Source organism: Pipistrellus kuhlii, unplaced genomic scaffold (assembly GCF_014108245.1).
Source record: "Pipistrellus kuhlii isolate mPipKuh1 unplaced genomic scaffold, mPipKuh1.p scaffold_m20_p_5, whole genome shotgun sequence".
Lineage (NCBI taxonomy): Eukaryota > Metazoa > Chordata > Mammalia > Chiroptera > Vespertilionidae > Pipistrellus > Pipistrellus kuhlii.
Window position 1 is genome coordinate 63,375,386 of NW_023425551.1, and position 14,209 is coordinate 63,389,594.

Genomic DNA, 14,209 nt, shown 5'->3' on the forward strand with positions numbered 1-14,209 from the left:
GCATGATTTGCTGCACAATTTAAATAATTTCATCATTATCATTTTTACTAGGTGATGAATAGATTTTTGACTAAATGAAAGATATCAATAAAACCTGATCTAAGAAGCATATTCTAAAAATAAATATCATTGTGAATATAAGCTGTATATTACGGCTTACCTCCCCGTTGGTAACTTGTATTGCTTTGTTCATAGAATTTGTTAAAGGAGCTTGGACACATCAGGACGCAGCTGGACACTACTGCCTTTGATGTGCAGTTCTTCATTTCTGAATACGCTCAAGATCTGTCTCCCAGCCAGAGCAAACAGCTGCTGAGGCTCTTAAATACAACTCAGAGGTGTTTTCTTGATGTGCAGGAATCAGTAACTACCCAGGTGGAACATTTAGAGGCTCAGTTACAGCTAGAACAAGATCTTGATGATCAGAAGGTTTGCCTTTCTTTGTGGATTCTGTGTTTTTAGTTCTTCAGTGTGAAGCCTGTAATGTCGATACCCAGGGATTATGGTGTGATAGGAAAGATTTTTCTGGAAAGGCAATTATTGAACAGGGCATAATGTAGCGATTCTACCATATAGAATAATACTGCTTTCCATAATAATGTTCTAATTCATTGTTATAATTCTCATGATTCCCTAAAACTACTGCTTTCCGGGGAGAGTCTTCACTTTTTTCCTACGAGTAGGATATACAGATGCACTCAGAAATATCAAGGGTTAGATTGATGAACATAGGAATAAAGAAAGGTAAGGGTATCTTTGGCCCCTAGGAGGCAGTGAAGCACAGGAGTTCAGAGCAGGGCTCTGGAGCCAGACTGCCTCAGTTTACATCCCAGCAGCACCACTCACTCATTGTGAAGCTAGGGTTAGTCATGAATCCACAGGTTTCTCACTAGTAAATTGAAAATAGTAACAGTGCTGGCCTGGTTGTATTGTGAACATTGATAAAATAATGAATATAAAACACTCAGCACCTTGCCCAGCATGTGGTAGGCTCCTAGTAAACATGATATATGGCTACTAGATGAATAAAATAAACAAGTGTGTGTGTGTGTGTGTGTGTGTGTGTGTGTCTGTAATCAGAAAGTGCAAGATACAAGTAATTGACTTATGAAATAAATCCCTTATTTAATGAATTATATTAGAATGCTGCATCCAATAGCAATCAATAAGGAACAAAGAGGTGGGAAAGGAATCAGACAAAGCAAATAAGTAAAGCTACTGCATGCGATGTTCTTTTTATTATTTCTCGAAGCACCAGGCTTTGTCTCTAGCATGACAATCTATATGCACATGTCAGATATATTAACAGACACATCACGACTAACTTCTGTTTTGATATCCTTTTACAGAATTAATTGTGTGTCGCAGGTTTCAAGAGCTTAAGAAAATGGAATGCTTCTTCCTGTTGGTCAGAAGTTCCATCTCTTACACTCGTGCATGGCCAGTATTCTGCTGAGCAGTTTCATCCAACCACGCTCTCTCTCCTTGTATTTGGGACGAGCTCTTACTGTCTGTGTCACCTTGCTCAGTTTGTACCCCACTGCTACCATGTTTACAGCATACTCAGAAAGCTTCTTTTAGAGGAAACTTTTTGCGAAATGTATTCCAATAAGGAGCTAGCACAATCGTGAGTGTGTGGTCACCCCTGAAGATGCTTTGGTTTTGTTCCCCTGTAGATCGTGGCAGAGCGCCAGCAGGAGTACAGAGAGAAACTCCAAGGGATATGTGATCTCCTTACTCAGACTGAAAACCGCCTGATTGGGCACCAGGAAGCCTTCGTGATTGGCGACGGCACAGTTGAGTTAAAGAAATACCAGTCCAAGCAAGAGGTAGGATTTGGTTTTGCCTCAGTAGTTCTGTGTTGATGTGGAATTCAATTACTATTTGGAAAGTAGTTAGGATTTTGGGGAAAAACACACACACAAAAAAACCACCACAATCATTTTAGCTTTTCTGAGACAAACCATACCTAGATGCCACCAGGCCTCCTGAGCTATAAACTTTATACTGAGAGTCACATTTCCAAATTCAGGCAAGCCAGATAATTTTCTTGACTGATTTTTTGGTGAAATGCTGAGTAGAGGAGATAATAAAGGAGTTTTGGTAGTGGAAATACCTTGTCTGATGAATTAAAACTTGGATCCATTTAAGGCCAACCACTCACTTTCAGAATCAGGCGAAATAGCCATCAGTTAGGGTTCTTTCACTTGCTTAGCTCTTTCTTATCCCTTTCACCTTTCTCTGCAATGTGTCTCTTTTCATTGAAGAGACAAGCAATAATGATAAAGATATCTTTATTTTGATGTCAGAAGAAATAACATTCTCATTGTAACTAGCTAGCTCTTGGTCTAAATTCCAGATACTACACCTTTATAATTTAACCTTTTGAGCCTCAATTTCTTCATTGGTCATATAGTTCCATTGCCATGTTATGGTAAAAGTTAAGTGAATATTGTGTGTTATATGACCAGCACAGTTAATATCACAATGTTGTAGTTCAATAAGTACCTCTTTCAATTCAAATACTCAGAATTTGAGGAGTCTTGAAAGTATGAAAAATAATATGAAAACTCAAACACAGTGCAATAATAGAGAATTAAAGTGCCAAATAAAGAAGGAAGAGGAGAAAATACAGAGAAATCTGGATGTAGGAAAGCTATTTAGAAGAGATTATCTTTGTATAGAAATTATTTTAGTGCCTGGCTGGCATGGCTCAGTGGTTGAGCATCAGCCTATAAACCAGGAGGTCACAGTTTGATTCCTGGTCAGGGCACATGCCCAGGTTGTGGGCTCGATCCCCATTGTGGGACATGCAGGTCGCAGCTGATTGAAGATACTCTATCATCATTGATATTTCTCTCTCTCCCTCTCCTTTCCTCTATGAAATCAATGAAAACATATTTTAAAAATTTATTTTAGCAACAACTTAGTCCATAACTTAGAGAACTACCTGATTTTACCCTGAGCAGTAAATGTATATTAAAAAAAAAAAGTGTTTAGAAATGGAATAAATAATATAGTTATATATCTGAAAGCTTTTATAAATGCACTCATATAACATAAAAATCTGATATATTCAAATTTAAATAGGTTATATACTGAATACTTTATTGTTCAATGTTTTCTAAACTCTATCTCTTTGTTAAACATGAAAATCTCATATATTGCTTTAATGCTATTTGAGATTTCAAATTATAATAATAAAAGCTTAATATGCTAACTAGACCGGATGTCCTTCTGGACGACATTCCTGATGAAGCCAGAGCTGCGAGGGAAGTCTGGGCCTTGGGTGCCAGAGGGAAGCCGGTGCTGACAGCCAGGGGAAGGAGGCCTACTCTTGCATGAGTTTCGTGCATTGGGCCTTTAGTATTAAATATTGTGATTGAAGTAAACCAACTCAATGAACCTACTGAGTGTGCTCTTTCAGTCTATATGTGCTAGACTCTCCTTCTTTGCACAGATCCCCTTTTAGAATCACAACATTGGAAAAGTTAAGTAGGTAGTAATCTGCTAATATGTTTTTCCCCCCCTTTTGTGTTATAAGGATTTACAGAAAGATATGCAAGGAAGTGCACAGGCATTGGCAGAAATAGTGAAAAACACAGAGAATTTCCTGAAAGAGAATGGTGAAAAGCTGTCGCGAGAAGATCAGGCTTTGATTGAAGAGAAACTTAAGGAAGCTAAGATAAAGTGTGAACAACTCAATTTGAAGGCGGAGCAGTCGAAAAAGGAGCTGGAGAAAGCTGTGATGACAGCAATCAAGGAAGAGACAGAAAAGGTCCTTATTCAGGCATGCGGTGCACTGTGGCTTTGTTGAAAGTAGTTAGGATCACAGCTTCTTGATTCATTAAGTGAGGACAGGCAGTGCTAAGCTAACTACAGGCACCCAGGACTAGAATTCTGGGTTTCCACGTTTGTGATTGACCAAATGACCACAAAAAGTTTGAAGAGCTGGCTTTGCTTACCTTTTCTACAAAGTTTAAGTGGGATTCTGAGACTTCCTAATTGTGAAGTATGTGAGGGCTCATTAATTGCTATAGAGTTAAAATTTTGGAATGTGTTTTTAAGAACAGTGGAAACGTCAGAGTAGCTTCCTATTCCTCTAAGGTTTAATGTCAGTGTGTTCAGTTTTCAGTGCATGTCATTGTGTCGTATGCCCACTCTAATTTTAAATGATCTAAATGTTTACCTTTGGGGATGTCTTAAAACTAACACCTGGGCCAGCATTCAGAATACCCATGGTCAACGCCCTTCTCCCCCCCAGGTTGCAGCTGTGAAGCAGCTGGAAGAGAGCAAAAACAAAATAGAAAACCTTTTGGACTGGTTGTCACATGTTGACAAAGACTCAGAAAGGGTGGGGATAAAACAGAAACCGGTGATTGAACAGAACGGGACTCACTTCCAGGAAGGTGACAGCAAGTCGGAGATTGGAGAAGAGGACGAAGTGAATGGTAACCTGTTGGAAACTGAGGTGGATGGGCCAGTTGGAACCACTGAGGAGAATCTGAACCAGCAATACCAGAAAGTTAAGGTGTGCTGTCTTCAACATAATGATGTTGTTAAATCCTATTGTCGGGTCTATAAAAGGTCTATAAAAGAGAGGAGCAACTTGGCACATGTGACATGTCTGGGTTGCTGTCTCCATCTTCCACGTGCAGGAAACTGAGGCCCCGTGGAACTAGTAGTAACTGCAGTATTCTTTTTTATTGTGTGTTCCTCTTAAGTTCATTGGGCTTCTCAGCATCTATATTGTTCTTGCTTAACTATTGTCATAGTGTTTTGATCACTTTAAAATTACAAAATTTTGTATTCTGTTGAACTGTCCTTTTAGGATCATGTAATAGGTAAACATTATACCTATTTGCTCAGTAATTAGGTAAAGGCATTAGCAGTCTCTTAAGGTGTTGTGAGGAAGCAGTGAGTATAATGAGACCTGACTGCAGATGCTTGTTTTAGAATTGGAGGACAGATCTGTTACATTTTCCCAAAGCTTCTCAACAATAGTCTGTGTCCTATGTGATTATATGAGTACTTTCAAGGAGATTGGAAATTAAAAAAAAAATAACATTAGAGTACTTGAAACGTAGCATTTTCTATTCTGAAATTTACCAATAAAAGGCAAGTACTGTGCATCTTGAAAGGTTAACAAGAAGCAAGTTGTCTGTCTATAGATCGTTGAAGTTTTTAGGTCTTGAGGCAACGGAGAGCTCCCCACAACCTCAGAGTAACCCCTTCCCAGCTTTAAAGTCACAATGTCTCTGTTTCCCCGTAGGCCCAACACGAGAAGATCATCTCTCAGCAGCAAGCCGTCCTCCTGGCCACTCAGTCTGCACAAGCCTTGCTGGAGACGCAGGGTCACCATCTCTCTCCCGAGGACAAAGAGAAACTGCAGAAGAACATGAAGGAACTGAAAGCGCACTACGAAACCGCACTGGCCGAGTCAGAGAAGAAAATGAAGTTAACGCATTCTCTGCAAGAGGAACTGGAGAAGTTCGATGCGGATTATGGAGAGTTCGAGCACTGGCTGCAGCAGTCGGAGCAAGAGCTGGAAAACCTGCAGGCGGGGGCAGATGACTTCAGTGGCTTAATGGCCAAACTGAAGCGGCAGAAGAGCTTCTCAGAAGATGTTATTTCTCACAAAGGCGACTTGAGATACATCACAATTTCTGGAAACAGGGTGTTGGAAGCAGCCAAGTCTTACAGCAAAAGAGATGGCAAGGCTGACCAGCATAATACTGACACTTCTGCTGCTCACAGAGAAGTCCAGAGCAAATTGGATCGTGCCACGGACCGGTTCAGATCTCTCTACTCTAAGGTAAGTTTAGTTTTATTTTTTAAGGGGAAGATCAATCTGTGATTATAGTTTTTTATTATTCTCTTAACATTTGTTTTGGAATTAGAAGCGAGAAATCTAAACAACTAAAGCAAGGAAAATAGGTAGTTTTATCTTATTTACATCAGTCTTATTCATCTTCTTTATTTCAGAAACTGTGTTTCAAGTTTAGGAGCCTAAAGTAGTAATAGTAGTTGTTGTTGTTGTTGTTGTTATTATTATTATTATTATTATTATCACTTTAGTTTTGAGTGATTTCTAGGCAGCTCTAACTCTAAAACTCAGTAATACCCAGTTCTACCACCAGGTGGCATTTATGTTTTGTTTCCAAGCAAACAGAGTAGCTTGCTAAATTTCACAGCCTCACAAATTGGAGAACTAAAGTTTCGTCTCAGATAATTCCCTTCACAAATACTGCAAGTGTTTGTTTTGCAGATGTATTTGATCAGTGCATTATTTTAATACTTAATAACTCACAGACTCTTTCAGCTTCTCTTATTCCCTTGGACAAACCGCAAAATTAAGAAAACATTTCTCTGTTTACTATATAAGCTGAATAGACTGGCCAAGTTACACAAGTGATTTGAAGAGCATCATTTACTCCTGGCCTTGGCTTCTTTCTGATGTAGATTATTTGCCCTTCTTGTGTTAATTAATCTTGAGCAATGTATAGAGGTGATTCATTAAGGACCTTGAAAACCCTTCCATCACATACATATCTAGACACCTGGTATATAAAACTCAATGGGAATGTGCTCTGGTAGATCTGCTGCCTCTGACGATTGATATCCAAACCTTTCACTTTGGATCAAGACTCAGACCTTGAAAACATGTCTTAAAATGTGTATAAATTTAGGACTATCTACTCATTTTTATGGTATTTCTTGATTTTGTTAGAGGATGCTTTTTCATATAAAGGAGAAAAATCTTAGCCCTACAGTTCCAGCTCACATTGGTTTGAAGTCTAGTGCTTTCTAAGTTATAGCACTCACAGGTGCTAAGGTTATTTAACACAAATAAAAATGGTAGATTTTAATTCTCCACTCTTTTTCTCTTTTGATATTTTTAGTGCAGTGTCCTTGGGAATAATCTTAAAGACCTGGTGGATAAGTATCAACACTATGAAGATGCTTCATGTGGACTTCTTTCCGAGCTCCAAGCCTTCGAGGTCACAGCCAGCAAACACTTGTCTGAACCCATTGCTGTGGACCCTAAAAATCTGCAAAGGCAGTTAGAAGAGACTAAGGTAAAGAGAGAGAGAGAGGACGGGGACCCAGCCCTTCATTGAGTCTTACTGAAAACCTTTCCCACAGTTTTGTGATAGTTTCACCTGGAAGTAGAACAAAGGATGAGAAAAGTTATAATTAAAGTTATAACTTTAATTTTTAGCAGTCTATTTATTGTCTAACTAGAGGCCTGGTGCACGAAATTTGTGCACAGGTAGGTTCCCTAGGTCTGGTCGGTGATCAGGGCTGATTGGGTCCTTTTGGCTGCCGGCCAGAGCCCTCTTTTTCCTGGCTGCCAACTGCCGGCCAAGGCCTTCCTTCGCTCAATGCCATCCCATGGTGGTCAGCGCACATCATAGTGTGCAGTTGAACTCCCCGTCTCCCGGTCAAACTCCTGCAGGGACAATTTGCATATTAGGCATATATATATATATATATATATATATATATATATATATATATATATTTGAGATTATTTTTCTATTACTGTTTAACCGGGTTGACATTGCTGTTAGGGCTGATTGGTTATATCCCACCACTCCCTCCCTCCTCCAAAAACAAAAACCAGTATCATCTGGGCCACTTGTTTATCTTTATACATATTTATTTTGTTTATTTTTTTCCACCATTAGAATTAAACTGCATGAGGGCAGGTGTGTTTGTTTATTTTGTTTATTGCTCTATCCCCAGCACCGAGAAGCACTTAGTACAGGATCTGGCCATCATAGGTACTAGGTAAATGTTTACCTAGTACTTATGGACAGGTAGAAGGTAGGAAGGGATGTTACTGTCACATGTGGGCTCTGAGGATTAGGACTGGTGTTCTTATTGAACATTCCCATGATTCATAGAGATATAAACTTTTGTTATTACCTAATACAATTTTCAAAGAATCTACCTGCTCTTTAAAAAACGCAGGCTTGATGTGGGAACTGCGTACAGCAGTGGCAAGGAGAGTCTCTGTTTCTTAAATTTAAACATATTTTTACATCATAATGTAAGGGGAAATAATTATTTTTAATTTATTTTTTATTGGATTTATTGGGATGACATTGATTAATTAAATTATATAGGTTTTAGGTATATAATTCTACAATACCTCATCTGTATATTATATTGTGTGTTTACCACTCCAAGTCAAGTCTACTTCCATTACCACTTATCCCTCCCTTTTACAATCTAAGTGGAGATAATTTTTGAAGTATCTTATTCTTATTCCACATAACCAATTATTTTGAGTTTGAAAGTTTAATTTCATTAATCTATCCTGTGATTCCTTTTAGCAGGTGAGTAGCAGTATTATTGGGTCTGGAGCTAGAAAGTAAACACTGTATTGCCAGTTAAACAAATGCCTTTCAGAATTTAGTTGCCTCTGTTAGTTACAGAATTAACTAGGAAAACAGGTACCCGACTGAGTGAGCTTAACCTTAGGTTTTGCCTGAGACTGATGACTTCAGGCTGGAAGAAAGCTAAGTCATCCCCTTGGATGAAACGTGGTAGGTTAAGTCTGACCAAGGCAGAAAGAAGAGGGTTGGAAGTATGGGATGAGAGAAGGAAGTATGGGGAGGTAAGAGGGATGGTGGCCCTCTATTTTCCTGGCTGGAGAGTTTACCGGTTCTACATTAGGCACCAAGGAGATGTCTTGGACTGGTTCAGCCTCCCTACGTTGATGCAGCCTCCAAGTGGTTGCCACATTCCTTTGAATGTAAATTTTTAACACTGTTTTGTGTGTGTGTGTGTGTGTGTGTGTGTTTTGTTTTTTAACTATGGTGGTGAATTATTATTATTTTTAATCTTCCCTGGGATATGCTTATAGATTTTAGAGAGAGGGAAAAGCAGAAAGAGAGGGGGGGGGGGAGAGAGAGAGAGAAGAGGGAAATATTGATGGGTTGCCTTGTGCACACACCCAAACCGTTGATCAAACCTGCAACCTAGGTATGTTCCGTGACTGGAAATTGAACAGTGTACAGGAAGATGCTCCAACCAGTGGAGCCACACCAGCCGGGGCTTTGCTTTTTTTTCTGTTTTGTTTTGTTTACTCTCTCTCTTTCTCACAAGCACAGAAACAGATCTGTCTTAATTAAGTTTCTGATTCTCACTTGATAACTTGTCTAAGAACAGTGTACCTGAGAGCGTTGGAGGAGATGCTGTTACATAGAGACTATTATTTTTATAGGAAATGCCAGTAGCTTTAGGTAATTATTAGGACTGCCTACATTTAATCATATAGCTAAGTATTTGAGTATAAAAAAGTATAGAAAACAACACATTTTAAGTTGTATCTGTATTAGGAAGATGGTTATATCCATTGTAAAAGTAATTTCTTTCTGTAACTAGAGGGGGGGAAAAAAGGAAAAGAAAGGAAAGGAAAGGCAAAAGAATGTATGGCTATTTTAACCAAGCAGAAACGTGAATTAATTTAAAACATCTTATTTGGCATGTACTGTGGAAGATGATTTCTCTATTCCTAAGACAGCCGAGAAAGTGTAAAAAGAAAAGCAGCATCTCAGAGGAGCATGAATTCTAATTAAGCCACAGCATCCTTTTAAAAATTAAATGTGTGGCCGGGACCGGTTTAGCTCAATGGATAGAGCGTCTGCTTGGGGACTGAAGGGACCCGGGTTCGATTCCGGTCAAGGGCATGTACCTTGGTTGTGGGCATATCCCCAGTAGGGGGTGTGCAAGAGGCAACTGATCGATGACTCTCTCTCATCGATGTTTCTAACTCTCTATCTCTCTCCCTTCCTCTCTGTACAAAATCAATAAAATATATAAAAAAAAAAAAAAAAAAAAAAAAAAAAAAAAAAAATTAAATGTGTGATTAAAGTTGTTCCTGGCACTTGATGTTTTCCTCACAGATGATTTCAGCCTTCAGAGAGCGTAGTTTTTATGAGAATCAGGCAGTCTCTATTCCTTTCAGCTCTATTAACAACACTGAAAAGTTATTTTTCTTTAACTATAGTATAAACACATAAGACCACTACAAAAATTCAGCCTTTTCTGTATTTATAATTCTAACTTCTACTTAAAGTTAATCGTATAACACATGTAAATTGAGGAAACCCAGTTGGCTCATTTGAAACATTTCTGTCCAATAGCACATTGTTATCAGCATAATTATTCAAAGAACTGTTTGCTGTGTTGTCAACAATCTGATGCCCCTGGGCTATAATGACATTATGCAAGTTCTGCTTCTAGGATATCCACAAACACTACAGACTTTCTGCCCCACACGAAGCACAGAAAGACAGGATTCTGGGACCAGTCTGGAGGCCTGGGTCTGGGACCAGGCGTGGAGCTCAGTCACATTGACTGACAATGACCACCTTCCAACCTTTCCCTGATCTCTGTGATGGCCATAAGTCAGGAAGCTTTTATGAGTTGGCTCAGGCTCATCTTTTGCTGGCCCAGGCTGGAGACCAAGATTATGACCTTGCAGTATTCTCTGTCCCAGATACTTCTTTCATGATTTAATTTCACTGAAATCTATTAAAGACAATATATGGCATCCATTTGAATACTTTAATTGGAAGTTATGTTCCGCCCCCCCCCCCCCCCAAAGTAATACTATCAACCATGACTGCAGCTCAATTATAACCTGGTATCATGTTAGGAATGAAAAACTATTGACTTCCTTGGTCACAATTAGGAGAGAAAAGGCGTGGGATGTTTTGAAGAGAAGAGGTGAAGGAGTCATTTCTAAGTTTTAGCTGGTTGCAGGGCCATCCTTGGTCCTGGTTGATTTTATAGAACCATGACAGCTTTTACATGCATTTGTTTACTGGTAGACGTTTATATGCTAGGCTCATTATTGGGTTTTGTGAAGACATAAAGGTATTAAAACCCTACCTCTGCCCTTGGGGAACTCACATTCTTAAAAATAATTTTTTTAGACTTCAGTCTGGTTATAGGCAAGGTTCCTTGAGGAATTTCTTATATAATCCTTTCTGTATCTAAACTGTGATCACCCTAAGTCTAGTACCCATTTGACACCATACATAGTTATTACAATACTAGAGGCCCATTGTAGGAAGATTCCTGTAAGAATAGGGCTGCCTGCGACCTTCTTTGCCACCCTGCCTGCTTCCCTCCCTTCTCCCCCACTCTGCCTGCTTGCTTCTCTGCAGCTTCACTTCCTGCTGCAGCACTTGGCTTCCTTCTACTGTTTTTAGTCTTCGCTCTGTGCCTGGATATGAAAATTAACTGCCATCTTGGTTGGGTTAATTTGCATACTTGCTCCTGATTGGCTGGTGGGCGTGACTTGTGGGTGTTGCAGAGGTACAGTCAATTTGTATGTTTCTTTTTTATTTGATAGGGCTTGAGGCCCAGTGCACGAATTGGTACACAGATGGGGTCCCTCGGGTTGGCCGGCGGGGATTAGGCTGAAACCTGTAGTCCAATGCTGCCTGCAGCTCCTGCCTGCCATTCCCACTCATCCCAATCCCATTGTGCCTGCTGTGGGCTAGCATCCAATCAGTCTCGATCCAGAGAGGCTTGTGTTACTGCAGCAGCCCTCACCAGCTGTAAGCCCTGCATCTTACAGTGGGATCGGAATAAAACTGACTCTCTGACATCTTTTAAGGGGTCCTGGATTGGGAGAGGGTGCAGGAGAGGCTGAGGGACCCCACCGGTGCACAATCAGGGCTGGGGAGGAACTGCAGGAGGGCTCTAGGGCATGACTGGCTTATCTTGCTCAGTCCCGAATGGCCAGACCCCAGAAGCAAGCTAACCTACCAGTCGAAGCATCTGCCCCCTGATGGTCAGTGCACAATATAGTAACTGGTCAACCGGTCAACTGTCTGCTCCCTAGTAATCAGTGCACATCATAGAGTCTAGTTGAGTGGCCTTAGGATATCATTAGCATATTACAATTGGATTGGTTGGACAGACTACAGGACACCGGATGACTAGACACATCCTTTTCCTGTGATTCCTCCTTTTCTTTCATATGGGGGCTGTTTCTTTGTCTCCCCATTTTTGCTCCTCTCAGTTTGTCTGGTTATATTGTTCACTGTCTACTATGTTGGCCAAAAGGCACAACATTTCAGCATTTTAGGCTTTTATTATATAGGACTAGAAACCCGATGCAGGAAATTCATGCAGAGGGCTCAGCCCTCGTAGTCCCAGCTGCCTCGGTCCTCGCAGCCCCAGCTTTGTCCAGAAGGTCATCCGGATGGTTGTCTGGAAGGTTGTCAGGATAGTTGTTCTGCTGATCAGCCTAATTAGCATATTAGCTCTTTATTATATAGGATTATTGACTAATTTTCCTATGCTGTACTTTACATCCCCATCACACTTCTATAACTACCAATTTGTATATCTAAATCCCTTCCTCTTTTCCACCCATTTTCCCAATGCCACCTCTCATCTGGCAACCATCAGTTTGTTCTCTGTATCTGTTAGTCTGTTTCTATTTTGTTTGTTCATTTATTTTGGTTTTTATATTTCACATACAAGTGAAACCACATGGTATTTGTCTTTCTCTTATTTATTTACTTAGCATAATATCCATTAGGTACATCCATGCTGTCACAAATGGCAAGATTTCATTAGTTTTTATGGCTGAGCTATATTCCTTTGTATATATGTACCACATCTTTATTCATTCATCTGTTAACAAGTACTTAGGTTGCTTCCATATCTTGGATATCTACCTATCTACCTACCTATCTATCTATCTATCTATCTACCTATCTATCAGCCTCAGTGACTGTTACAACCAGATGACCAGATGACTAGATGGTAGCTATGATGTGCACTGATCACCAGGGGGCAGATGTTCAATGCAGGAGCTTCCCTCTGGTGGTCAGTGCACTCCCATGGCCAACCTTCCACAACCTCTCCCATGGTCCCTCCTCCCCCTCACTGGCCAGCCCAGATTGGCCCAGTGGGGACTGGACAAGACAGCCCCAACTGGCCCTGATTGACAGCCAGGCCTAGGAATCCACCTGTGCATGAATTTGTGCATGAATTTGTGCACCTGGTATCTAGTTGTAAATAATGCTGCAGTGAACATAGGGGTGTTTATATCTTTTTGAATTAGCATTTTGGATTTCTTCATATTTCAGAAGCTTTTATCAAAGTCTACTATATGCCAAGCATTGGTCTAGGCATTGATAACAGAAACCCGAATAAGAAAAAAATGCCTAATTTTTGAGGACGGTATAGTTTGATAGAAGAGACAAATAAATACAGCAATATTTACTACCGGTAGGTATTTATGGGAGCTCCTGGGTGAAGTACTTACAACTAGGATTGAGGAGAGTTAGGAAAGGCTTCCCAGATGAATTTTAAAGAGTGAATACTAGTTCAGCTGAGAATGATGGGGAGTAGGTTGCTAGGAAAGTTGGTATGTAGAGATGCTAAGGTATCTAGGGTGAGCAAATAGGTATGAAATAGCTGGAACCGAAAATAGAGAAAAATGACATTGAAGATAGAATTAAGGAATAGCTTTCACTGGACTTTAAATAGTATGCTCAAGTTTTTGCCTTTTATTGTGAAGGCAGTGGGGATCTACTGTAAGATTTTAAAGAGGGGAGTGATATACATAGATATGTATTTTCCACAAAACACATTGGGGGTCTATAGCAGTGAAGACATTGGATGCTTTTTCCAATTAAGCAAGAGGTTATCTTATAGTGATCCAGAAATACAGAGCAGAAGTCTGATTTTATTTAAAAAAGAAAAAGATACACACATATATATTAAGCAGGTAAAATTGGTAGGTCTTGGTGGTTGATTTGCATGAGGGAAGGAGGATTGAGAGTCGCGGAGGATCCTCAGATTTATTACCTGGGTAATAAGATGCAAACCCAGGAGGAAATACAGGTGTAGAGAATGAGATAATGGGTTCAAATTGAGCTTTTTGAATTTGAGGTGATGGTTTACACCCAGATGGAAACATTCAAGAGGCTGTTGGAAACCTGGGCCCATGGCCAGGGATGAGTTCATCTACAGTCCGACATATGGGATTCGAAATCCAAATGTGAGACTAGAAGAGGAGCTTGAGAACCTCAAGTGGAATTAAAGCCAAGCATGGGGCTGTGTGGCCAGGCAGCCCATTAGACAGAGGTGTTACGAAGGCAGGGCCAGACTTCTGGCAGACTTATCTATGGTTTCCATCTCTGTCCCTTTCCTCCTCATTCTTGCT

At 40.1% G+C, this 14,209-nt stretch overlaps 1 protein-coding gene across 32 annotated transcripts in view; it reads left to right on the plus strand.

The window, feature by feature from the left end:
* DST (dystonin) overlaps positions 1-14,209 on the plus strand; it is a 419,024-nt gene that overhangs the window by 288,346 nt on the left and 116,469 nt on the right. For 23 of the 32 annotated variants that reach the window (XM_045573100.1, XM_045573106.1, XM_045573103.1 and 20 more), the window contains 6 exons: positions 196-429; positions 1,677-1,829; positions 3,545-3,778; positions 4,265-4,531; positions 5,273-5,815; positions 6,903-7,079. In XM_045573100.1, coding sequence (XP_045429056.1) covers positions 196-429; positions 1,677-1,829; positions 3,545-3,778; positions 4,265-4,531; positions 5,273-5,815; positions 6,903-7,079 — 1,608 coding nt within the window. The remainder of the gene's footprint in view (positions 1-195; positions 430-1,676; positions 1,830-3,544; positions 3,779-4,264; positions 4,532-5,272; positions 5,816-6,902; positions 7,080-14,209) is intronic. The other 9 variants (XM_045573115.1, XM_045573116.1, XM_036415471.2 and 6 more) reach the window with 2 other exon arrangements.